The following is a 24,223-nucleotide window of genomic DNA, read 5'->3' on the forward strand; positions in this document are numbered from 1 at the left end:
ATGAGACAATGATTTCAGACTAAACTTTGGATTTCCAGTGCCAGTCTGGATCTCCTCCACGAGCCTCTTGCACCAAGTCTTATGCTTACCAGTCATGCACAACCCCAGCACAAAGAAACTGCCTAAGAAACACTTTGCTGCATGGAGCTTTTCAGCTGAGAGGCCTGGAAGACTCTCAGCCATGAGCTGGAGAGATGCCATGGGAGCCATGAGAACAGAGCCCTGCTGTGGGATGTGTCTCCTGCGTGTCTGTGGGGAGCTGGGGGCAGCCAGAACAAGGGACAGAGAGGCTGGTGAGTATTTCCAAGTCATCAAGACAAAAAAGTTTTCCACTATAATTAAAAGCGTGTTAAGGTTGGGAATAGAGAAGCAAGAAGCATGAAAAAGGCTGATCCTGACCACTGCTGCAGAATCACACAATGGTTTGGGTTGGGAATGACTTCAAAGATTACCTGTCCATGGACACATTGAACTATTCCAGGTTGTTCCAGCCTGGCCTTGGACACTTCCAGGGACCCAGGGGCAGTCCCAGCTTCTCTGGGCACCCTGTGCCAGGGCCTCACCACCTTCACAAGAATTTCTCCCTAAACTCTGACTTAATCCTGCCCCCAGGTTACAACCATTCCCCACTGTCCTGTGGGAGAAAAAGTCCCTCTCTCCTTTATCATAAGGCACTGGAAGCCACATGACTCTCTCCAAACCTCCTCCCCAGCCCTGTGACCAGCCCGAGTCACTGCACAGCAGGGACCCGCAGTGACAGCTGGCCATGCTCTCTGCAGTGAGCAGCAGGGCTGGCTGGCTGTGATGCCATGTGGGACACTCACCCACAGCACTGAGGGCATGCTTGAGCTCCAGGGTGAAGGCTGTGAGTGGCACCTCCTCAGACACAGGCATGATGGCCACCGTGGACAGGTTGCTGGCCGGGTTCCCCGCGTCCCACTTGCTGCTGGAGCCGTGCAGCCCGAGAGGATGACCTGAACAGAGACAACACTGCCATCAGCCAGCCCACCCAAAACCAGGCAGTGACACTGCTGCTGGGTGCTGCTGCCAACCAGGGAAAGGCAGCCTCGAAGCCTTGCCTTCCTCAGGCTTCACAAGGACAGGAATTTATGCCAATGATTGTGCAGGGTGTGTGAGAGCCATGTGATGTTTTGCAGAAAGTGTGTTTTCAGAGAGGTGTTGCCTTCTTGGACTAATGAGTCTTTTCTATTCCGTTTTTCACTTAGTACCCTATATAAGTGCAGTATTTTTTTAAATAAAGCTCTCTCTCTCTCTTTTGCTTCTCCATTGCATAAGGAATTGTGTTGCATTATCCTTTTCCCCACTCACCTATAGCCTAAAATGCAACATGTCACCTTCAGGCAGGAGGGAAAGTGTCACTGTGTCACCCAGCTGCTCATGGCAGAGAAATGTAACACAAACCTCCACAGCACCTGAGAGCAGAGTCCCCACATATTTCACTTTAAAAGGATGAAGGTCAGCTTCCATCATTTTTGGTTGCTGGCTGAAGTTAAACAATGTTAAAAATATGCCAGGAATATGTTAAATGAAACATGGATTTACCTGACCCAGGAAGACAAAGATAAAAAGGCATTTAAAATCCCTTTACCACAACTTTGGAACTGCTTTAGCCCACAAGAGGAATTAGCTTAACTAACAAAACCCCAAAATCTGCTGTCAGTATAAAAATATTCCAAACATATCCTTTTCTCATGGTATTCCTAAGCAAGGAAGGAAATAGCTGTTTTCAATAAAGCTCCTATAGAAAATGTGCATCTCTACCTGTTTTCCCTTCTCTGCAAGATGCAGAGCTTTAGACATGGCTTAGGAGTATTAAAATATGGAAGTTCTGAAGTAGCTGCAAAGTACCTGGGAACTATCTCTGATATAATTTAGTGAGTAAGGGCAGAGGAAAAGCAGTTTTTGAGAGAAACCTGCAGTGCACTGAGGAAGATCAAGATCTTCCCAGACAGCTTAGAGCAGGTAAAGGTCAATGTTCTACAAACTGTTCTTGTTCTGATACTCTTTTTTTAGCTGAGCCTTCTCAGAAAATCTCACTCTGCTTCTAATGCCTGTCAACTCAGCTCTGAGAACACAAAAAAATTTTGAATTTAAGTTGGGATTTCACATCCTGCTTATCTCATTTCATCCAGAAAGCCCAAAGATATTCCATCAAGATGAATTCTTAAGCTGGGCATGTGGAAATACTTGATATCCCCTGTGCAAACCCATTCAAAGGCTCAATGCCAGGGTGACAGACCACTGCAGGACAAAGAAATACCAGATAAACCTTTTTTAAAAATACATTCAGCAATTGAGTTATTCATTTCAGATCTTCTAAAACAGCTCTGCACAGAACATTAAATAGTTTCCCCCCTCCTTCTGGTGATCTTCAAGAAGATATTTGTAGATTCAAAGAGGTTCCACATCACAGCTCAAGCCCTTCATCTCCACAGGCACTTCCCTCCTCAGAACTTCAATGGTGATTCTCTGATTGAACTCCTGTTACTCTCACTAATTTCCCTCCCACTTTCTGTTTGCCCATTTTGCTCTATTTTCCAGGCAGTGCAGGCTCAGCCCTGGGACACAGAAGTTTAAAGTACAATTATCACCAGGCATTTGTGCATAAGTGGCTGTGCCCAGAAAGCTGAGCAGGGGAAGAAACATTACATTCCCTGTTGGATCCAAGAAATCTGGGATTTTTGAGCTTTCTGTGCTTTCTGGCACTGACCCCCTGGAGATATCTGCTTTTGACCCAAGGCCTTGGACAAAGCTTCCAAATTTGAGAAATGGAGTTAAAGGTCACAGGTGTGTAGTTAAATAATAATGTGTGATTTCACATGGTGAAGAATTTTAAATTTGAGGTTTTTATAATATAGTAATAGCTATGGGACAAGATGGAGGATTTTGGGTGGTGCCTCTTTCAGTGCTCATCCTCCTTCTTTGCAGTTTCAAGTAGTAGATTCTGGATGGACATTTAGGGCTGCAATAAGGGTCATGGGAATGTAGTTATTAGGTTGAAAAAAAAAAAATTGTCTTAGGTTGTAATACAGAATATGAACAGCAATGTGGATTCTGTCCCCATCTGTTGGAGCTGGGTGGGGCAGTGCCCCTGATCTCCTGGCACATATTCTCTGCTAATGGGCCATCTTTAAACCAGCTGGGACAATCATCTTTATCTTCCCACAGCCCATCCTCCCTCCAGGAGATATCTCCTGTTCATGGCCATTGAGTCCCAGTGCATGGCTGATAAAATTCCATCATCCCACTGGGAGATGCTCCAGCCAGGGCAGGAGCCAAGCCTTTCCTACCCAGAGAAAAACTGAGATTTTGGACACCAAGGCACCTTCTTTCCACTGGATCCCAGAGGAAAACCAGACCCTTCCACATCATCCCTGCACCTTCAGAGGAAACTGCACCTTCTCCAGGAGCACTGCTCCAGCTGAACCACATCTGCCCCTGCAGGAGGATGCAGCCACCATTGAATGGGACTGTGCCACCACCCTGACTGACTGACTGTGTCAGCTTGGACTCTGACTCTGGCAGGGTTGGAATTATTCTGTGTAATACTGTATTTCTATTTTAATTTTCCTAGTAAAGAACTGTTATTCCTAATTCCCATATCTTTGCCTGAGAGCCCCTTAATTTCAAAATTATAATAATAATTTGGAGGGAGGGGGTTTACATTCTCCATTTCAAAGAGAGGGTCATACCTTTCTTAGCAGACACCTGTCTTTCTAACCAGGACAATAATATAAGTGTTATTTCTTTATTGATCTGTAGCTTTAGAAGACAGTGTAGCTAGCTGGATCTGGCTCCATTTTGCTTGCTTCTAGCTGGTGGCTAGAAGTGTTGCTAAACTTTCTGTACTTTTCATAAAATTTAATAAACAACCAAGCACAAACAAAAAAAATCTGTTTCCTTTGTGTGTTTCTAATCCTGGCTCTAAATAAAAACAAAAGAAACTCCAAACAAACCACTTAATTAGTGGTACAAAACACCAGCACTATTCCACTTCCCCAGACTGCTCTGAAACAGGAAAGCAGGTAACCTTCCTCTTCAGTCTCCTTGTAATTTTGCAAAAACCATCAACTGAAATAATTAAAACCTCCCAACCAAACAAAACTCAAACAATCTCAGTATCAAAGAACCCCACAACACCCTCAGTAGTTAACAGGCATCTGTTTGCTTTCAAATACTGCTCAAGAAAATGGGAGAATTCCCTCCTACTCCCTTCAGTCAGCAAAGAGATTTGTGCTGGTCTGCCACAAACACAGAACCAACCCATGGCAGGCCACTTCCTCCCAGACAATTCATTGAAATACTGCAAATCCAGGCATTTTAAATCAGTCTGTGCTGCTGCTGCTGCTGAGCACAATGCTCTGACTCCAGACCTTTACAGCTGCTATTTCCAATTCTCCCTTCACATTGCTCTTGCAAGAAATTCCAGGGAAATTTCACTGCAGACAGGCAGCAACACTTCTGTATCTCAATTGCAAATCATTCCATTCCCAGTTAGCAATGCTCTGCCAAAACCAACATGTGTACACAGATATAATAAAATCATCATCCTACAGCTGTAACAAACCACAGGATCCCAGAGTGGGCTGGGCTGGAAGGGACCTGAAAACCCATCCCATCCCACCCCTGCCCTGGCAGGGACCCCTCCCACTGTCCCAGGTGCTCCAGCCCCAGTGTCCAGCCTGGCCTTGGGCACTGCCAGGGATCCAGGGGCAGCCACAGCTGCTCTGGGCACCCTGTGCCAGCCCTGCCCACCCTGCCAGGCAACAATTCCTGCCCAATATCCCATCCAGCCCTGCCCTCTGGCACTGGGAGCCATTCCCTGTGTCCTGTCCCTCCATCCCTTGTCCCCAGTCCCTCTCCAGCTCTCCTGGAGCCCCTTTAGGCCCTGCCAGGGGCTCTGAGCTCTCCTTGGAGCTTCTCCTCTCCAGGCCAAAATTTAGCCTGAATTTCCTTTCCAAGTATCACTGCCTGTTTCCAAATTTAAGGATGCAAGCCTGGCTCCAAGGAGCCCCAGCCCCAGTGGGAACAGCCCAGGAATGAGTCTCACCTCCTTGCTGCAGACTGCCAAGAATCTTCTCACCCAGCAAGTGAATAAGTCTGGTCACAACCTGGGAGAGAAAGGAAAAAAAAAAAAAGGAAACATTCAGGCAGAATGTACTGAAAGTAGAGCATCCACATGGAGACTCCCAAACTTTTTTTCTAGATGTTCCTTCACTTTGAGCCACACAGAGTCAAGGGATTGCAGCTGTGGGTTCTTTCCTGGCTGTAATGTGTGGTGACTGATCATTTGTCTTGGTTTCTCCTACCTTGTTTTACTTTAATTTGGAAAAACAAGCAAACAAAACAACCTCAGAACAGGCAGGATTTACCTTGTTTTAGGAAAAAAAAAAAAAGAAAAAAACCCTGATTATTTGGGAAAACATGTCAAATTACATTTTCAGCTCTCCTCATTTCTCTCTGCAGTGCACCTGCCCCTCTAAATACTCTCACTGCTGCACCTTTTGTAGGTGCTAAAGGCTCAAAAAGGTAAGTCTGTGCTCAAACAAACCCTTCCCCAATCCTGGTGAATGGTTTACAGCAGCCAATTTAAAATATTTTGGGGGAAAAGAGGGGGATAAGTACACCCCCTAAACACCTGCAGAATCAAAACAAACTACCTAAGAAATTGCTTTTCCCCTCAAATCATGTTTGCCTGGTAATTCATGTTTGAAGTCACAGATGTGCTCCCAGCTGTTTTTCCAGCAGGACTCACATCAATATAAACTAATATTCCAATAGCCAAATGTATCTCCAAACTGACAAGCCTCTCTCCAACATGACCAATCAATAATTCCAGACAAGTGGGGTAGCAGAAGAGTAATCCTTGCAATATCAGGAAGTGACAGACGTGGCAAATGCAGCATTTATTCAGAAAGCTCTACACAGCTGTTTTACCAAATAAGGAAGAGAGTTATTTAAATACATTAAGGATTAATAGAGCAATCATTAAATATTCTCCCCCAGACAAATAATTCAAGGTCGAAACAGCTCAGGAGGACATAAAAAAAACCCCAAAAGTGCCACAACAGCTCTCTAAGGTTAACAAGCAAAACAGGGAGCAGCCAGGTTAGCTGGGATCCTGGATAAACACAGAAGAGGAACTTCAGGATGCATCTCTCAAATCAAGGGCATGTGGCCATGAAGACAGGTCAGGATGCCCACCTGATTTATTTATACATCCTGCCTTAAAAATGAAATCTAATGCAGCAGATTCCTGCACTGTGAAATGTGGGTATGAAGCACTGATAAAGTCCTCTTTGGGATTTTAAGTTCTCTTTGGGAAAAGGAGGAAGAGCAAACAGGAGGCTGCCAGCACAAGGGTGACATGTGAAGCACAGAAAAAGAGTTACCAAGGTTATTTCAGGGATTTCAAGGGCATGGTTTGGGGTGGAAAAACCTTTAAAGCCCATCCAGTGCAAGCCCTGCAGAGAGCAGGGACAGCTCCACTGTCCCAGGCTGCTCAGAGCCCCTCCCCTGGCCTGGGACACTGCCAGGGATCCAGGGGCAGCCCCACTGTGCCAGCTCTGCCCCACAGCCATGACTGCAGCTTCTGAGGGTGCCACACCAACATCCCCTCAGTGACCAGGACAAACCCCTTGCAAGTGCCCCCTCCTTGCCCCAAGAGCAGGCACAGTGTCCCTGCCCACTGCCACCAATGGGGAGGGCAGCAGGAGAGCCCCAGCCTGCTGCCCCACCCTGCAACCAAAGACAGGATCTAAAATGCCTCCCACTTTCCAAAATACAACAGAATCTGATGATCACCCAACCACACAACTCTTTGCCACGTCACCACCACCAGCCTCTGAGGCTCTGGGATTCCCCATGTGGCTACAACAGAAACTACCCCAGCCACGGGGAGAACTGAGGGAAACAGGGAATCCTTCACAAAACTAGAGACTGATGGCCCCTGCTAAAGGAGATAATCTGCCCAGAGCACATTTGCTACACCCAGCTCACAGGTTACCTAACCTGCAGCAGCACAGCAGGACTTTCCTTCAGCAGTTTGGGGAGGTGCAGTGAACATTTTACACTTCTGAAGCACTTAAGCATCAGAATTTTAATTACTTACTAAAACCATCTCCTGTATTTATAACTTTTTCTGCTTTACAGGCAGCTAAGGAGAGCTCCAGCTAAGTTACAAAATATGTCCAAGGTTAATGATGGAACTAAGAATAGAACCTATTGGTCTCATTTTCCAGTTGGCTGCTCCTATTACTGGGAAATATTATTTGTCTTGTTTGCTGGAGCAAACCTTACAGCCTTGGTATGTATAGATAGGGAAAATTATTTCCCTGGTGACTTTGTACAACAAGCAAAGCTGCTCCCCAGAACAGGATGAGTCACTCTGTCGCAGTCATGGCAACGTCCAAGGAACATCAATTTGGGATCCGAGCTCAGAACTGAAATTTCCAGTTTTATATTACATACACCAGATATCCTTTCACAAAAAGGCAATGTTTTCCTCTGAAAGGGATTTGTCCATCCTTCTGAGGGAGAAGTCAATACAAATCACATCCCTCCATCCACAGCAGACCTGACCTGATCAACCCTCAGCCCTCAGTGTGCAGGGCAGCAGGAGCAGCTCTCCCCAAATTCAGAGGGAGAAATGAAAACCAACTGGAAAAATTCATCCTTCAGGTTTCCAAGGTTTTCCCCTTTATTCTCACTCCCACACAGCAGCAGAGCATGGGAAGGAGCAGCACAGCTCAACACTCAAGAGACAACAAGGAAGCCAAGGGATCTGGGAGAGGACAGGGATAGCTTGGGCAGGGAGGAACAAACAGGAATTAGCCCTTGGGCTAGGAGCAAAACACCAGGGATTGAAGGGAACAGTTATTCCAAGTGTGTCTGGAGAGGATGGAAAAAAGGCAGGTCCAGGGTGGGACCTCATGCAGAATCTGTGCTGAGACTGAGCAGCCCCTGATCCCTCCTGTTCAGCTGCACTTTGTAGGAAATTCAAGGTGGGGCTCAGTCTCTTCAACCAGGTGAGAAGTGACAGGACAGGACAAGTTTAGTTGGATATTAGGAAAACCTTCACTGCAAGGGAGGTCAAGCACTAGCACAGGCTGCCCAGGGCATTATCCCTGGAAATGTTTAAAAAATGTGTGGATGTGGCACTTGGGGACATGGGTTAGTGGTGATCATGGTGGTACTGGGGGAATGATCTTAGGGGACTTTTCCAACCTCAACAACTCAAGCAAAGCTCTGGGAATTGGCAGTGAGGGTTTGGGCAGAGGGGAAGGCTCTGAACTGACCTGGAGAACAGTGAGTTTCCCCCCAGAACTGCCCTGCACCCCTGAGCCAGGCACTGCTCTTCCCAGAGCCTGCCCCCTCCCCATGGGAACACCAGTCTATTCCAGTCAGCCCAGAAGAGCCCAGAACACTCCCCAGACCTCTGCACAATTCTCTCACGTTCAGGGTGTCACCATCAGCCCTGCCAGGCAGAGGCTCTGCTGTGCTTGCCCCTCCACATCCTGCACTGCACAGCCTCCTCCAGCACCCACCCTGCACACACCCCCCCTGCTGCCACTGCACCAGGCAGCCCCAATTTAATGCTTGAAGAAAAATCTGCAGGAAGGCAGTGAGCTGGATCCCAGATGGATAAACACCACCAGGAGGTTCCTAAATTAGGTGAGGATGGTTAATTGTCTGTAGTAAAGCAAATGCAGCTCCTGGACCCCTTGTGCTGGGGAGGGAGCTGAGCTGGGCTTAGCTGGGGAGGAAGCTGAATTAATCCTTGCTCATGATTAGGAACAGCAGTAGCAGCAAGTGCAGGCAGCTCAGTTAATCACAGTTAATCACAGCAAGGAGCAGCAGAGCTGTGGGTTGGACACTTGGCTGCCAGGACAGGTCTGCTCAGAGCTCCCCACACTGCCAGGGAACACAGCTTCCCACCCCCTGACCCTGCCCAGGCTGGGGGGTGACCCAGGAAGGTCACAGAGCACCTAAAGAGGCACTGCAGGGGCTCATGGAACATGTCTGGAGCCTCCCAGGTCAGGGAGGTGACTGAGTTCACCATTAAAAATATCCCCAACGCACACAAACCCCACTCTCCTGAGCTCATGCAAGAGTTTTCAGGCCAGAGGGTTAAAATCTGACCTTACAGGTCTAAAAAACTGAGTAAATCTCCACTTCAAAAGCTACTTGTGGCTCCAGGTGCATCAGTGCTGCCCTCCAAAAGCCCCAAACCCCTCCAGCTCCCACAGACAGCACTGCAGATGTCATAACCCTGGCCAGAGGATGTTGAGGTCAGATCTGACAAGGGAAATGACCATTTCTCCTCCTCCTCCTGCCACCCCTGTTCAGATAAACACCCCAGGACATTTTTGTGCAGGGCAGAGCAGGACAAAGAGATTCTGTTTTTCAAATGGAGAGCATTTCTCTCAGCACAATTCACCTCTGAGACCCAGCCCACCACTCACCAGCTCCTGGACCTACAAACACCTCGTTCCCCTGGCTGCTCCTGCATCAGCCCCATCCCAGGGAGCGCCAGCCAGGCTCTCAGCACCCCAAACACCCAGATATCTCCTGTCTACTACGACAGTCTGTTCCTCCACCTGCCACAGAGAAGTTTCTGGGAAACCATTAATTTTCCCTGTGCTCAATTAATGTTTAATTACTCCACAGACCTGCAGCCTCTGCATTTGTGGCCTGAACACATCCCAAAGGGCTGTATCTCCTTTCTTTGGGTGATGAATTCCTGTTTCCAAAGCAGGATGTGGCCAGGCACAGAGCTGAGTGCTCCATCCATCCTGAGGCTCAGTTACCAGAGCACCACTTGTCCACAGCCACTGTAATTCCCATATCAAGAGGTTACAGTCACTCTGCAGTGCTGTATTTCCTATAATCCCTTTAAATATTTCCAACTATTACCTACCCCTGCTAATCTTCCAAGGCTGAGTTCTGGTTAAAGCTTTTGTTATTATTCAACTGTGAAATTCAAGAGTTTATTTACAAAAAGCTCTTTTGAAAGTGATTTTCATGAGAATTCAGTCGGAAAATATATTCCTATGGACATTTATTTTAATCTGTGAATACTATGGATTGCCTGGCAAATTGAATTATCTGCTGATAGACAACAACTAATCCAAACAAAGCTTGCTCCATCAACTTCTGATTTAGAGAAAACTATACATGACCAGAAACATTGAGACAGATTATTTATAAGTGGGGCCTGGAGGGACAGGACACAGGGAATGGCTCCCACTGCCAGAGGGCAGGGATGGGTGGGATATTGGGCAGGAATTGTTCCCTGGCAGGGTGGGCAGGGCTGGCACAGGGTGCCCAGAGCAGCTGTGGCTGCCCCTGGATCCCTGGCAGTGCCCAAGGCCAGGCTGGACACTGGGGCTGGAGCACCTGGGACAGTGGGAGGGGTCCCTGCCATGGCAGGGGTGGGACTGGGTGAGCTTTGAGGTACCCTCAAACCCAAACCATTCTGGGACTCTAAATCAGGGGAAAAAGTCACAAAATCAACACCAATATCCAAATTCACAGCCACAACTAACTGGTGTAAGGTCCTGTGTACTACAAACCCCTTTAGTTACGACAGAAGAAATATATAAAGCATAAGACCAAAACATACACACCCCAAACTGTAATACAGATTCATACCTCAGCCCTACCCTGCACCAGGGTTCAGCTTTCACAGTCTGTGATTTTAAATCAAAGCTCCAGGCCCCAGGAAGCCCCCCCAGCCCTGGCAGCAATCTCCTGCAGGTTCCTGGGCCAGGAAAGCAGCCTTGGCTGAAGGAAAGAGCCTGACCTGGCCCTGTCAGCCCTACTCTAGCAAGGCATGTCTGCAGCCCTACAAAGCTGAATGGGGTTTTACTCTTTGGATTCTCCAGCATCATCCAGACCCCACAGAGAGGATGCTGCAGGGAACAGGGAGCCCTGGAGGGGAGCTGAGAACTCTCCAGTGCCTCCAAAGGCTAAAGATGCTTCCTAGTTCAGCTACTAAAACTTCAATCACCTAAAAGGTCACTCCAAACTGCAATCACAGAATACTCTGAGAACCTCCTGAGCTGGAGGGACCTCCCAGGATCAGCCAGTGCAGCCCCTGTCCCTGGCCAGACCCCCCAACAATCCCAGCCTGTCCATCCCTGGTGTCCAAACGCTCCTGGAGCTCTGGCAGCCTCGGGGCCGTGCCCATTCCCTGGGGAGCCTGGGCAGTGCCAGCACCTCTGGGGGAGGGAAGAAACCTGTCTTGGATTGCAATACAAGATGTGCCCAGCAATGTGTATTCTGTCCCCATCAGTTAAACCAGCTGGGGCAGTGCCCCTGATCTCCTGGCACATATCCTCTGCTAATGGGCCATCTTTAAACCAGCTGGGACAATCATCTTTATCTTCCCACAGCCCATCCTCCCTCCAGGAGATATCTCCTGTTCATGGCCACTGAGTCCCAGTGCATGGCTGATAAAATTCCATCATCCCACTGGGAGATGCTCCAGCCAGGGCAGGAGCCAAGCCTTTCCTACCCAGAGAAAAACTGAGATTTTGGACACCAAAGCACCTTCTCTCCACTGGATTCCAGAGGAAAGCCAGACCCTTCCACATCATCCCTGCACCTTCAGAGGAAACTGCACCTTCTCCAGGAGCACTGCTCCAGCTGAACCACATCTGCCCCTGCAGGAGGATGCAGCCACCATTGAATGGGACTGTGCCACCACCCTGACTGACTGACTGTGTCAGCTTGGATTCTGACTCTGGCAGGGTTTGGGATTGTTCTTTGTAATACTGCATTTCTATTTTAATTTTCCTAGTAAAAAATTGTTATTCCTAATTCCCCTATCTTTGCCTGAGAGCCCCTTAATTTCAAAATTATAATAATTTGGAGGGGGGGGGATTTACATTCTCCATTTCAAAGAGAAGCTTCTGCCTTTACTGGCAGACACCTGTCCTCCAAACCAAGAGAGAACCTTTCCCTCATTTTAATGTAAACGTCCCCTGACACAGGTCATTGGTCACTATAGAGAAATCTTTTAAATAACAATCCACTGGTGCTTCCACAGCAGGGTATTGCAGAACTTCACATCCAGATGTGATTTAGTTAAAGGACTGTAAAAGGGTTTCGTGCCACACAGAGACCCTGTGGATGAGCTGCCATGAAAAACAGGCCTGCCAAAGGTTTTCTGCTCTACAAAATAAGAACAATTTTAGTAAAATAGTGCAAATAGCCATTTTACCCACATAAATACACAGAACAGCTTCTGGGGAGCTCTTTCCAGGAGCTGAGAATATTCTTGACCAGCTTTCTTAAAGGCTTTTTCTAAGGGACAAGGGAGGAGGAGAGCTAAATTAGATCCTCAGCTTGAATAAAACCAGGGTGTTACTGAAGCTTCACATGGCCCCAGATCAGATAAACACTGGCTTGTCCAGGAATCAGGAGCTTAGCAAGGGGTCTCTGATTGAAGCTTCCGACGTTTGATCAGCACTGTGACAAAGCAAATCCTCAATGCTCCCTCACAACAATTCCTGGCACCTTTTCAAATGCTGCTGAAGCCCACAGAGGAACTGAAGCTTTATCCTGGGGCTGTTTGAGCTTCTAATGCTTGAGATCAATCACATCTTGAAGGAAAATGTCATTCAGGAACTGGTGCTGATTAATTCCCCCCTCCTGCCAGCCTTGCTCAGTGACCATGCTGTTCCCACTGAATTCCTTCTCTCCTTTTTATCCACTCCTCTTACAGTCAAGGAACACTTAGTGGAATGGACAAATACAGAAAAATCCGGAAGCACAGCCTCTCCTGATCCACTCCCCAGTGCCACATCAGGCTCAAGTCATGACGCACAACCTGCCCAGTTCCTGAGGGCAGCATTTGGAAAAGAGGGCACATTCCAGAGCTCACATCACCCTGGGGATGGCCACTTCAGAGAGGCTCTGGCTCAAATACCCATATAAAGATAGCAGAACTCCACTTGGAGATGGATGACAGGTTGTGAATATATTTAAACCCCAAGGCCAGACTCAGAGAATTAAAAGGAAGATGCAGAGAAACTCTTTCTATTTCTCAGCACGCGTTTCCAGCACGCCAAAGGTTGTCTCACAGTTCAGCCCCCACAGCTCCCAAGCAGATTCTCAGCACCATTTCCATCAGCAACCAGCAGGTCTAAATTTCAAGTTAGAATTCTAAAAACTACCTCAGCTCAGGAGAGGCAAAGCTAATCTAGGAAATGTGATCCCAGCTCTGCAGTGATGTTGGAACATCTCTGTGAGCTGCTCACAGGTTCCTGTGCTCTCGCTGCTGCCTCAACGCTGCTTCACAGTGCCAGGAATCGTGAGCTGGTTCCCTGTCCTACTTTCCAGAACTGAAGGCAGGGATGAAAATAGAAAGAATCAATTCCTTTCCACTCCCTGCAAGGCTGAAGAGCTTCAAACAGCACCAGAAATGAGCACAGAGGCTGTCAGGGAACAAATGCCCTGGCTGGCAGAGAGCCCTGAGGGCTGTGCTGGAGAGCTGGGGGCACCAGGGTGGACAAAACCATCAAGGTTGGCACCATTGACCACTTCCCACTGAGAATGTCTAGGATGCCATATCCAGAGTGAATCGAGGTTGAGATGCTTTCCTGAGAAGCCAGACAACGTAAGCTTGACTTCTGCAGACTGAGGAGGATGTAGAAACCAGCATCTGCTGTTTCTGGGCACATAATCTGAAGTTTTGGCTGTTATTTATAGCTGAGGTCAGGCTCCCCACACTCACCCATCTGTTCCAGCCCTTGGAATAACCTGAGCTATGGTGGATCATTTGGAAGAGCCCAGCAGATCACCTCCTGTCTCTCCCAGGACCAAAGCAGCTGTCCAGGAGACAAAACAGAAGGCAGTCAAATGGATCTCTCCAAAGGATCAGCCACTCCACTTCTCCAGATTGTACATGGCAGCCCAAGGAGCTGGAATTACTGCTTGGACTAGCAGAGCACGATTTCCCTCATTTCACACAGTTCTCACTGGCAAGCACCACCCACGTCCTACAATTCTCTTACACAGCAGGTAATGTTTTCTTACAATGCATTCCAGAGTTGGAACCCTTCCTGGATCACCTACAAACACAGCATGGCTGGGGAAGAGTCTGCAGGATGGAGTCCTCCCACTAACTCCTAAAATAAAGGGGTTTTCACCCTTCACAGGAACTGTCTGGAGCCTCCTCATGAGGGGGCAGCTCCCATCTCTGCTCTCTGTGACAGGGACAGGAGCCAGGGAATGGCTGGAGATGTGTCAGGCTCAGGCTGGAGCTCAGGGCAAGGCTCTTCCCTCCCCCAGAGGTGCTGGCACTGCCCAGGCTCCCCAGGGAATGGGCACTGCCCCGAGGCTGCCAGAGCTCCAGGAGCGTTTGGACACCAGGGATGGACAGGCTGGGATTGTTGGGGGGTCTGGGCAGGGACAGGGGCTGCACTGGCTGATCCTGGGGGGTCCCTCCAGCTCAGGGAATTCTGTGGTTCCTTGGTTCTGTAAAGCCCAGGGGTAACAAACTGAGGGAAACTCAAGCTCAGGAGCTGTCCAGTTTTTAGCTGCTAGCACACACACACTATTCAGGCTCTAGCAGAAGTTGCTAGAAGGAACACAAAAAAAATCCAGTTCCCTCTTGAACTGAGAGTGGATTTCATCTGACCCAGGGGACCAGCATCCTAATTTAACCATTTTTCACCAAGTGAGACTCGTGTCATTACCCTCACCAGGCAGTGAAGGCATGGAGCTGATACAGGCAGAGCTGCTTTCTGTCCCCTGCTTTTCCCTTTGCAGAGGGAAATCCTCCACCACTCTGCTGAATCACCAGCCAGCTCTTGCTACCCAGTCAATTATTTCAGAACTATTGGACCTGCTATCCCTTCATTACTTTATTACTTCTGCTTGAATGAGGAAAACAACATCATAAACCCTGTGTATAAATCACTCTCCTAGAATAACAGCCAAGAAAATAAGACAGAATTCATTTGGTCCATCCCTCTGCTCAGCACTAAGCATTACTCCACTGATCATTTTAGAAGAGGTTATAAAAACAAGTAACAATCTTTTAGTCTTTTTGGAGATGAGAATGAGCTTTTTCTCACTGCAGCTGCTGCCATTTCAGTTCAGTCCCAGTTCCAGTACAGTGAGCAGCATCTGCCCTTCCTAGCACAAGACAACTTTATATATCTGAAAATAGCTACCATGTCTTCCTTTAACCTTCTCCAGGCTTTTTGTCTTTATAGGTCAGTATTTCTAGTCAGCACTCAGCTGCCTCCTTGTCCTCCAGACTCTCTTCCTTTGGTCTGCCTGTGCCTTCAGATGTGCTGCCACAGGCTGCTGCTGAATCTCTTCCAGCATCAAGCAGAATGTCAGGATTTCTTCACTCCAAAACCCATTCTGTGAGCACAGTTTACTTTTTTTGCAACACTGTCCAGGCATGGGCAGCTTTTGATCCTCTAATGCCTGGATTCCTTTTCTAACAAAGTGAACCAGTCCCTGTCCTCTGCACATTTATCAGCTTTCCAGCTCAAGCACTTCTCTCCAGTAAAATCCTTTCAAGTTCACTTTGGCTGTTCTAGTTGTCTCCTAAATTTCTACCCTATAGTTTTGCTCCACCACTTCAATTCTCTCACTCCTGTCCTTCCTCTCTTTACCTGCATCCAAAGCAGTGTGGGCAGCAGGGCAGGGGGATTCTGCCCCTGTGCCCTGGGCTCAGGTGAGACCCTGAGCACCTGCAGAGCTGCCCCAGCCCTGGAACCAGCACAGGGAGGGGCTGGAGCTGCTGCAGAGTCCAGAGGAGGCACCAGGGGATCAGAGGATGGAGCAGCTCTGCTGGAGGAAAGGCTGGGACAGCTGGGATTGTTCACCTGGAAGAATTTTGGGGTAACCTCACTGTGGTGTTCTAGTGCCTAAAGGGGCTCCAGAAGAGCTGCAGAGGGACTGGGGACAAGGGATGGAGGGACAGCACACAGGGAATGGCTTTTCCAAGACTGGATGGGATATTGGGCAGGAATTGTTCCCTGGCAGGGTGGGCAGGGCTGGCACAGGGTGCCCAGAGCAGCTGTGGCTGCCCCTGGATCCCTGGCAGTGCCCAAGGCCAGGCTGGACACTGGGGCTGGAGCAGCTGGGACAGTGGGAGGGGTCCCTGCCATGGCAGGGGTGGCACTGGATGGGCTTTAAGGTCCCTTCCAACCCAAACCATTCCACAATGGACCTAACAGACAAAAAAGGGAACACACAAGGACTCTGAAATCATATTAAAATATTTTACCTTAAGTTTTTAAGCCAGTCTGAAAGCATTAACTGCATAAATCGCCTACATAAAGTCTATCTTATGTTCCTTTCTATTTCTAGTGGGGTTCTAAAACAATCCTATGGAAAAAATGCAAGTTCTCACTTTTTTATAACAGCTTAACATCTACTTAGATTTTGGAGACCTCAAACAGTAGCACAAATGTGTCTTTCTAACAACCTTTGTTTCAACACATTTCCTTAAAATATCTATTTTAGAATTTTGTTTCATTGCAACTAATTAGCCAGACTACAGGCAAGTCTAGAAAAAAAAGTGATTCCATACTGAAAAAGGCCAGGAATTTGTGGCTGATGGGCTGTACCCTTTAGACACAAGAAGACATTTAAATTCTATTACAAATAAATGTTTTGAATCGTGCTATAAATGTAACACTCAAGCTCAATTTTAACTGCAAAGCAAAGAGATTCACAGCTCCACAGAGATCACTATTCAGGGGAAAACAGCTCTGCCAGCTGGCAGAAAGGGAACAGAGAGAGGAGAGACACTGAAATAAATTTCTGCCCCAGATAAAGAGGCAGAATTAGAACCCAGCCTTAGTGCAGAGCAGTGCTCAAGGCATTGCTCAGGGTTCAGGATGGGCTTGGAGCAACCAGGTCTAGGGGAAGGCTCCCTGCCCATGGAGAGGGTGGAATAGGATAAATCTTAAGGTCCTTCCAATCCAAACCAGTCTGTGACACTGGAAATTTAAAGTCTGTATATTTATCAGTTACATTTAAAGCAGAAAAGTGGATTTGACTCCTGCCTGGGTCATTCCCTCCTGCATCAGCCACAAGGACAGGGATGGTTGACAGCAGCTCCAGAGTGGATGTCACATGTCTGGGATGTCCCCAGATCATGGGGAGCTCTGTACTGAGCTCCCAGTTCATGAACCTGGGCAGGGAATCACATTAAAGGGACAGGAATAAACTCACAGGTCTGTTCAAGTGAGCTCCAGGGACCAGAAGCACCTTAATAATCCCCATGAGAAGCTCAGAAACACTTCAGCAAAAATAATCCTTACAGAGAAACCAGGAAGATTATTTTTCACTGACATAAATTCTGAACACTAATTGCCATAATTAAATTTTCATGGCAATAACACAGACCAAACTCCACAGTTTTGGTACTATGAAAATTGAGGATTTATACTGTATAGTTAAAAAAAAGTTATTATAGGTGTTAGGAAAGCAAGAGAATAACTGTATTTAAATTAGGTTTATATTTTTTTCAGGATTTTTAAAGAAATCTGTTAAAAAAAAAAAAAAAAAGCCAAGGTCTTCAAGACGGCAAAATGAAAAATCAGAAATAATTTGAAGTAACAGCATTAAAGAATTGCCTGTAAGGCCAATGCAATGATTTAGTGCTTAGTATAATGTCCCTGATGCACTTAGGGAAAAAAGAATTAAATTTCAAGTCCGTCAGTCTCCAAATTTGCAGGAGAGAGATATAATGTCAAGTGAATTAAAGAAGATGGATGAGCTGATGGATTCAAAGGGAGCAATCAGAGTCTTCAGGACACAGACAGATCTGGCAATTGCAGAATGAGGATTGACAATCTAAAATGGCAGGAAAAGGGAAACCAAGCCCCAAATATCAAAGCTCTGGAAATAAAAGCACAGGACTCTGAGCCCAGGAGGAGAAGGAATGAATAACATTTTAAAAGGGATTTTAGAAGCCAAACTTGCATTTCCCATGAGTAGCTCTAAGTGATTTCCACTTTTAAGCAGGACTCCTCCCAGACACACAGAGCATTCCTGCAATGAAACCTGCAGGGCAGAGCCAGGAAAGCTGCAGGAGCATGCAACACCTCCTCCCAATGCACCAAGCACACAGCAAACCCAGAGGCTGCAGGGGGGCCTGGGCTGGCTCTCAGACTGCTGGAGAGGCACAGAAGGTGCTGTCAAGGGCCTTACCTGGGGGAACTTGCGTTTGATGGAGATGAGGGCGCCCTCGGGCAGCTTGGCCAGCTCCGAGTCGCGCACGGCGTGCACCGTGGTGGCCCGGGGCTGGTGGGTCAGGGCTTCCACCTGCAACACAGCACAGCATCAGGGGCAGCTCACCCAGCACCCCACCACCAGAGCTCCCCCTGGTACATGCACACATCTTATTGCTGGCTTGTCACAAATATTAAAGTGAATGACGTATAAAAACTTTGCTGAATGTATACGGCTTCTTTTAGTTCTGCTGTTAACAAAACTTAGAAATAGTAGTGTGATAAATATGTATTTTTGGACTGTAACATGGTGATGTAAAAAGCTTTCGTTCACATAACTAGCCCAGAGAATGTTAAAAAGATAATTAGGAAATTCTTCACATTCTAGACTATCCTATCTGCATGAAGACAGGGGTGATGAACACCAGAATGGAATTTATTGATCTTTGTTATCAGGGAGTGCACCAAGGAGAAGGAGCCACAAGGAAAAAAAAAATTGATTTATAGGTTGGGGGAGTGATTTTGAATAATGCATGAAGTACTGTAAATCTACAACAGGTTGATGCTTTTAAAGAAGTGTTTTCTGAGTTAAGGTGTGCTCTTGGCTGAATGTCAAGCACCCAGCTGTTATAACCTTTTGCTTTATTGTTTATTGTTTTATTTGTTTATTGTTTGTCTCTTACTGTCTTTTATTAAACCTTTCAAAATCTACCAGGCAAGTCAACCTCATTTTTCACACCAGAACTGCTGCTGCTCCCACACAGAGCCCTGTCCCAGGGGTCTCACCCAGGCCACCACAACCATCTCTGCACCCCAAATCCCTCAGGCACACCCTCTGCAGCTCCTCACAGACACAGAACCCACAGCCCCAGAGGGAAAGTTTTGTCTGAGCTGCTTTGAAGGAGCTGCCAGAACAATCAGCAGAGTGAACTCAGCACCTCAAGAACCCCGAGAGCTTTGCACCCCTCAGTGCTGAGGTGATGGAGCCACCTAAGAGCCAGAAAACTCCATTTCTCTACTGCTCCCTCCTTCCCCAACACCACCCTGAATCACTCCCACTGCACCTCTGGAAGCAGAATGCCAACAACCCTGAAATAACTGAGACTTCCTAAAAATTAAAAACAGGGGTGAGAGCAGCCTGGGGTGGTGCCCATGGCAGGGGGTGGCAACAAGATGAGCTTGCAGGTCCCTTCCAACCCAACCTAGCCTGGGATTCTAGGGGCAAATTAGCACATTTGGGCCAAAAACAAGCATTGCTTTTTCATTATTGTAATTTTTTTAACATATACATGTTTGCCTGTGCTGTGCACACAGGAATGCCTGGATGGTTCAGACTGGAGGGAGCACTGGAGGGTCCCCTGGAGCTTCACTCAGGGTTGTGTCCACACAGGTCAGACAAGAAAAATCTACACCAGGACATACCTCCCTGACCAGTGCCCAATTATTCCACCTAGAAACATCAATTTAATTGACAGTAGAAGTATAAAGAAGAAGATGCTGACACAAAGAGAGTGAATACAGAGATTTTCTCCTTTATAAAGAGGATCTGCCACCATATAAAACAACCTGGGGTAAGAAATGCAAAATGCAGCTGCTGCCCCAAACCTGCCACTGCCTCTGGGGTGGTTTGGAAATGCAGAAATCCAATTCCCTGGTGAAGTCTCTGCCCATGGCCAGTGACTTATCCTGCCAGGAGAGGCACTGTCACTGGAGCTACAACCTTTAATTGTTTGGGAACAGCCTGCTGCTCCATTTTGGGAGTCCCAGCAGCAAAGTTTATTGGGCTTGAAATCCATGGATCAGCCATTTCCAAAAGCATGGTTGTCACTGCAGCAGCTCTAATTACTGAGGGTAAAACATAAACAGAAAAATCCCTCTCTAACTGCAATTTACTCACATTTTGAATTAAAGTGAATATGACTTTGCATTTTTAATTGTCCACTATAAAAAGAAATAAATAATATATCAGCTTAGAGCTGTTTGAGTTGTTTAGAGGTTGGGGGGTTGATGGTTTTTATTTGTTTGATTGATTTTTGGGGCTTCCTTTCAGGATTTTTTCAAAGCTTATGCTGACAGGAAATTCCAACAGAAGCAATTAATTCCTCCCATACTATGGGCTCAGACACACAAAATGAGCACCACATATATATATTATTAATCACAACAATAATAATATAATGCCTTGTGCAAAACACTCAGCTCAGTGATCACATTTCCAGCAGATCCCTGCCTGGAAAGCTCCATGCTCACAAAATAGTTAATCCATCCAACCAGAACATCTTGAGCTCAAAAACTTGCCATTAGTCCAGAAAACTGAGTTGAACTTGCCAATATTAACTTGAATTTCACCAGCACCAACTGCTCTGCATGGAGAACTGCACAGGGAAATTTAAAGCACCTTCACTTTGCAAGCCACAGCCTTTGTTTTTTGCTCTGGTACCAGGGATGTTTTGTTCTGTCATCACATTTTAAACTAATTACATAGAAGGGCAACAACAAAAAATCATCTTTGCACATACATTTATGGAGAAACAAATCCCCTTAAGGCTCCCCAAAGGGCTGTAGGAGATGTTCTGTTTTATCTCCCTCCTCTATTACCAGCTTTTTATCACAGGTTCTTGGCTCTGTAATTTACCTTCCTCCTCCTGAAAGCAGGTTAAGAGTTTCAGCTGTTAAAATAAAACCTTTCCTCTCAGCCAGGCACCTCCTGACTGAGTTTAATTTGTATCAAGAAGAAAAACGCTGGAACTGTCTGAGATCCTTTGCCAGGATTTCTGTGATATATGAGTGCATAAAATCAACTGTGCTCCAAGGGGCTCCTGAGCCTTTCAGAAAAGATGAAATTTGTAAATTTGTAGAAAAGGCAATTAAATTTTAACTTTAAACACAGCCTCAAGGGAGGGTTTTTTAGCTCCCAAGTGTAACTTTGTCTTTTTGGCAGAGCAGAGGGCACAGGGACACCTTTTCCAAACCTCCTTCCCAAAGAGCCACTCAAATATCCAGATTTGCAACACCAGCAGTCCCAGGGACCCCTGCAAGTGCTGACTGCAATTCCCAAGTGATTGCAGAAATTGGATCTTGGACTGTCCTTACATACAGGCACTATGGAAGTCTTGGATATTTTCATTTAAATACACCCCAGTGTTCCAGCATGGAAAATATCAGGGTCCCAGGCACTGTACACAAGGAAATTCCAACTGTGCTTTCCTCTTGGATAACCTGAGTTCCCTATCTCTGTATTTATTAATAATCCCCATTATTCACTTATTAATTATCCCAGAGCAGCTGTGGCTGAATCCCTGGCAGTGCCCAAGGCCAGGCTGGACACTGGGGCAGGGGGAGGATGGGATGAGCTTTAAGGTCCCTTCCCTCCCAAATAATTCTGGGATTCAATAATTAATGAAATTAATCCTCTTCACTGGAGTGTGAGGGCTCCCACTTGGATCATCTGGAGGATGATTCCCAACTTTCACCACACTCTCCCCTCTTCCCACCCTGTGGTTTTAGAGCCTTTTTTGCACTGGTTCCATGTTTCCTGCACATGGAAATCTGCCAAACCCATTTGGTTTTGGATAATTCCATCTCCTTTGGGGATCAAATATTCTAACATCAAGTTCCAGTTTTCCCCTGAAAATAACACTTTCTTACTTTGTATTTTTTCAATAAACTGTTTGAGGTATCAACTGTTCAGAGATTCAGATATTTTTCTTCTTGCTTAGGAAAAAACAGAAGTCTCAAGCCACATGAGAATTTAAAACCATTTCTTCCTTAAACCACATTCAAATCCTTGGACTCCTCTGCCCAGTCAACCTTTTGAACAGGGTTTCTTCTTTTTCCAGGTTTGTAAAAATACAAGGCCCAGAGATCTAGCTTTAACTTCAAAATGAACAAAATCCACTTGTGATCAGAAGACTGTAGCATTTTTTCCTAGGTCACAAAAAGGGAAATTTAACATTCTGATCACCCATCACAGCTGCAGCAAGCAACACAAAACCACCTCCACAATAACATTAATAACCAAATGTTTCAAGAAATAGCATTATTATCTTTCAGATCTTATTGAACCTGACTGGGGAGAGTGTTTATTTATGTATTTGGTTTCATAATCACCCAAGGCTCTCTCTTGAGCTCCTTCCCAGACTGCCATTAGCATCACTCATGCACACCAGCATGAACACAGCCACAGCACTTGCTCCAGTGTAAAAAAGAGCCAGTGGAACTTTTCCCATTTCTGCAACCCCAGCCAACACAGCCCTTTTCTTGCCAGAGGCAATTGCACATCTCTGTTCTCCTCATGTCACACGCATTCCTCCTCCTCCTTCCTAACAAGTCTCTAAATAAGTTCCACCTCACTGCCCATTTCTGGGTTTCTCTCAGTTTTGCTGCATTTGCCATGGCTGTTGTTCCTCCCTCCCTCCTCTGGTTTTGCTGCAGTTCCTGATGCTGAGCCCATCCCATCTCTGCCCTGCCTGGACTGGCTGCTCCTCTCTCTGCCACCTCATCACCTGGTGTTGATTGGTTTTCTCTCATACAATAAACTCAGCAAGCCCACACTGCAGAGATAATTTCACTTGGAACTCCATCTCCCTGAAATCCTGCTGTGCCTTATCTTAACAGCCCTACAAAAATGCTGGATGCTCCCTTCACCACTCTCCTGTCTCCAAGGTTCATCCCTTGGCTCCTCAAAATCCGTTTCTATCTCCAGCCCACCCCCAGAAATCTGTCACCCATCACTGCCTTTACTTCCACTCCCTCTAATTTGGGGGAATTGCACAGAACAGTGTCTCACACACTGGAATAATTTGGACCAGAGAGCACAGAACCATTTCCAGGGTTACAAACTCTGTGGTTCTTGTAACTAATCAAGATATGGCCAAGGGTGAGGGCACTCCTGCATTGCTGTGGTTCTGTTGTTCCTAACACTTAAATAACACTTTAATAAACAAAACAAATAAAAACACCACAACATCCCCCCCAAAAAACCCTAAAACCAGACCTGTGCTCTGTGTACTGTCCCAGTGAATTCTGACAGGGAAGGGTTTTGAGCAGTCAATGGAAGGGGCAGAGGGATGGAACAGGATGAGCTTTAAAGGTCCTTTTAAACCCAAACCAGTCTGGAATTCCACACCTTCTCTTAGTTCAGTACTGAACAGTGACAAAAACAGGTTTTGCTGTCTCCATCCCATCCCATGCACATGATTCACAACCCTGCCTTACAAGCTCTTTCTGAAGAGAAAGTGTTGCTGTAAATCTTTTACAGGGAGGGGAAAAGCAATTTATACTATCACAACCTCTTCTGACTTCATTTCCAACAGTCATTCCTGACAGTTCTTTACCGATTTCCAAATTACACAGCTGGGAAATGAAAACCAGCAAGTGAGAAATTCTTTGAGTTGTTCCAAGTAAAAATTCCTTTCTGAGCTTCACTCAAGAAATCACTTTACTTGCTTAACTTTTGGTGTGAGCACATCCCCAGTGTGATGAGCACAGATATTTTCTTGCTCAGGCTTCAGCATCTCTGAGACCTCCTGGAGCAAAGTGGGGCTGGTGCAGGGCAGTTGATTTGCTGGAAGAAAAATGTTGCTTCTCCAGACAAACTCAGCCTCAGTTTAACAAACTGTTGGGTGACTTTTCCTCACAGTCAGCAGCCACTAAAAATACAAATTATTTCCAAGTAGTTTCTTGTGGAGATTATTTCTTTTCCAGTGAGATTTCAAGCAGATCTAGTGCATGAGGAGACACGTCCAGTGCAAATGTTCAGAGCCACAGGTGGGCTCTGCCCAGCTCCAGCCAGGAGCACATTCACTCCAGTGGCTCTTGCTGTGCCTTCCCATCCCATCCATTCTGCAATACACTGTCTTCAGTTCCTCTTCACTATGGCCACTGTCCCAACCAAGAACCTGTCATCCTCTCAAACATCATATTTCTTCCTCTCCCATTGATTTTTCCTTGCTGCCAGCTCACAAAAAGCAGCAATCTTTTGGGAACCCTCC

The 24,223-nt window shown here is 46.6% G+C and overlaps 1 protein-coding gene across 4 annotated transcripts in view; it reads right to left on the bottom strand.

Annotated features, from left to right (window-relative positions):
• The window catches only part of PNPLA7 (patatin like domain 7, lysophospholipase), a 135,286-nt gene that overhangs the window by 61,707 nt on the left and 49,356 nt on the right, over positions 1-24,223 (bottom strand). For all 4 annotated transcript variants that reach the window (XM_079324229.1, XM_079324227.1, XM_079324226.1 and 1 more), the window contains exons 20-22: positions 18,211-18,324; positions 5,072-5,132; positions 825-974 (exon numbers count right to left, since the gene is read on the bottom strand). In XM_079324229.1, the coding sequence (XP_079180355.1) occupies positions 825-974; positions 5,072-5,132; positions 18,211-18,324 (325 nt within the window). The remainder of the gene's footprint in view (positions 1-824; positions 975-5,071; positions 5,133-18,210; positions 18,325-24,223) is intronic.

The sequence above is a fragment of the Erithacus rubecula genome (assembly GCF_903797595.1).
Source record: "Erithacus rubecula genome assembly, chromosome: 21".
Taxonomy (NCBI): domain Eukaryota; kingdom Metazoa; phylum Chordata; class Aves; order Passeriformes; family Muscicapidae; genus Erithacus; species Erithacus rubecula.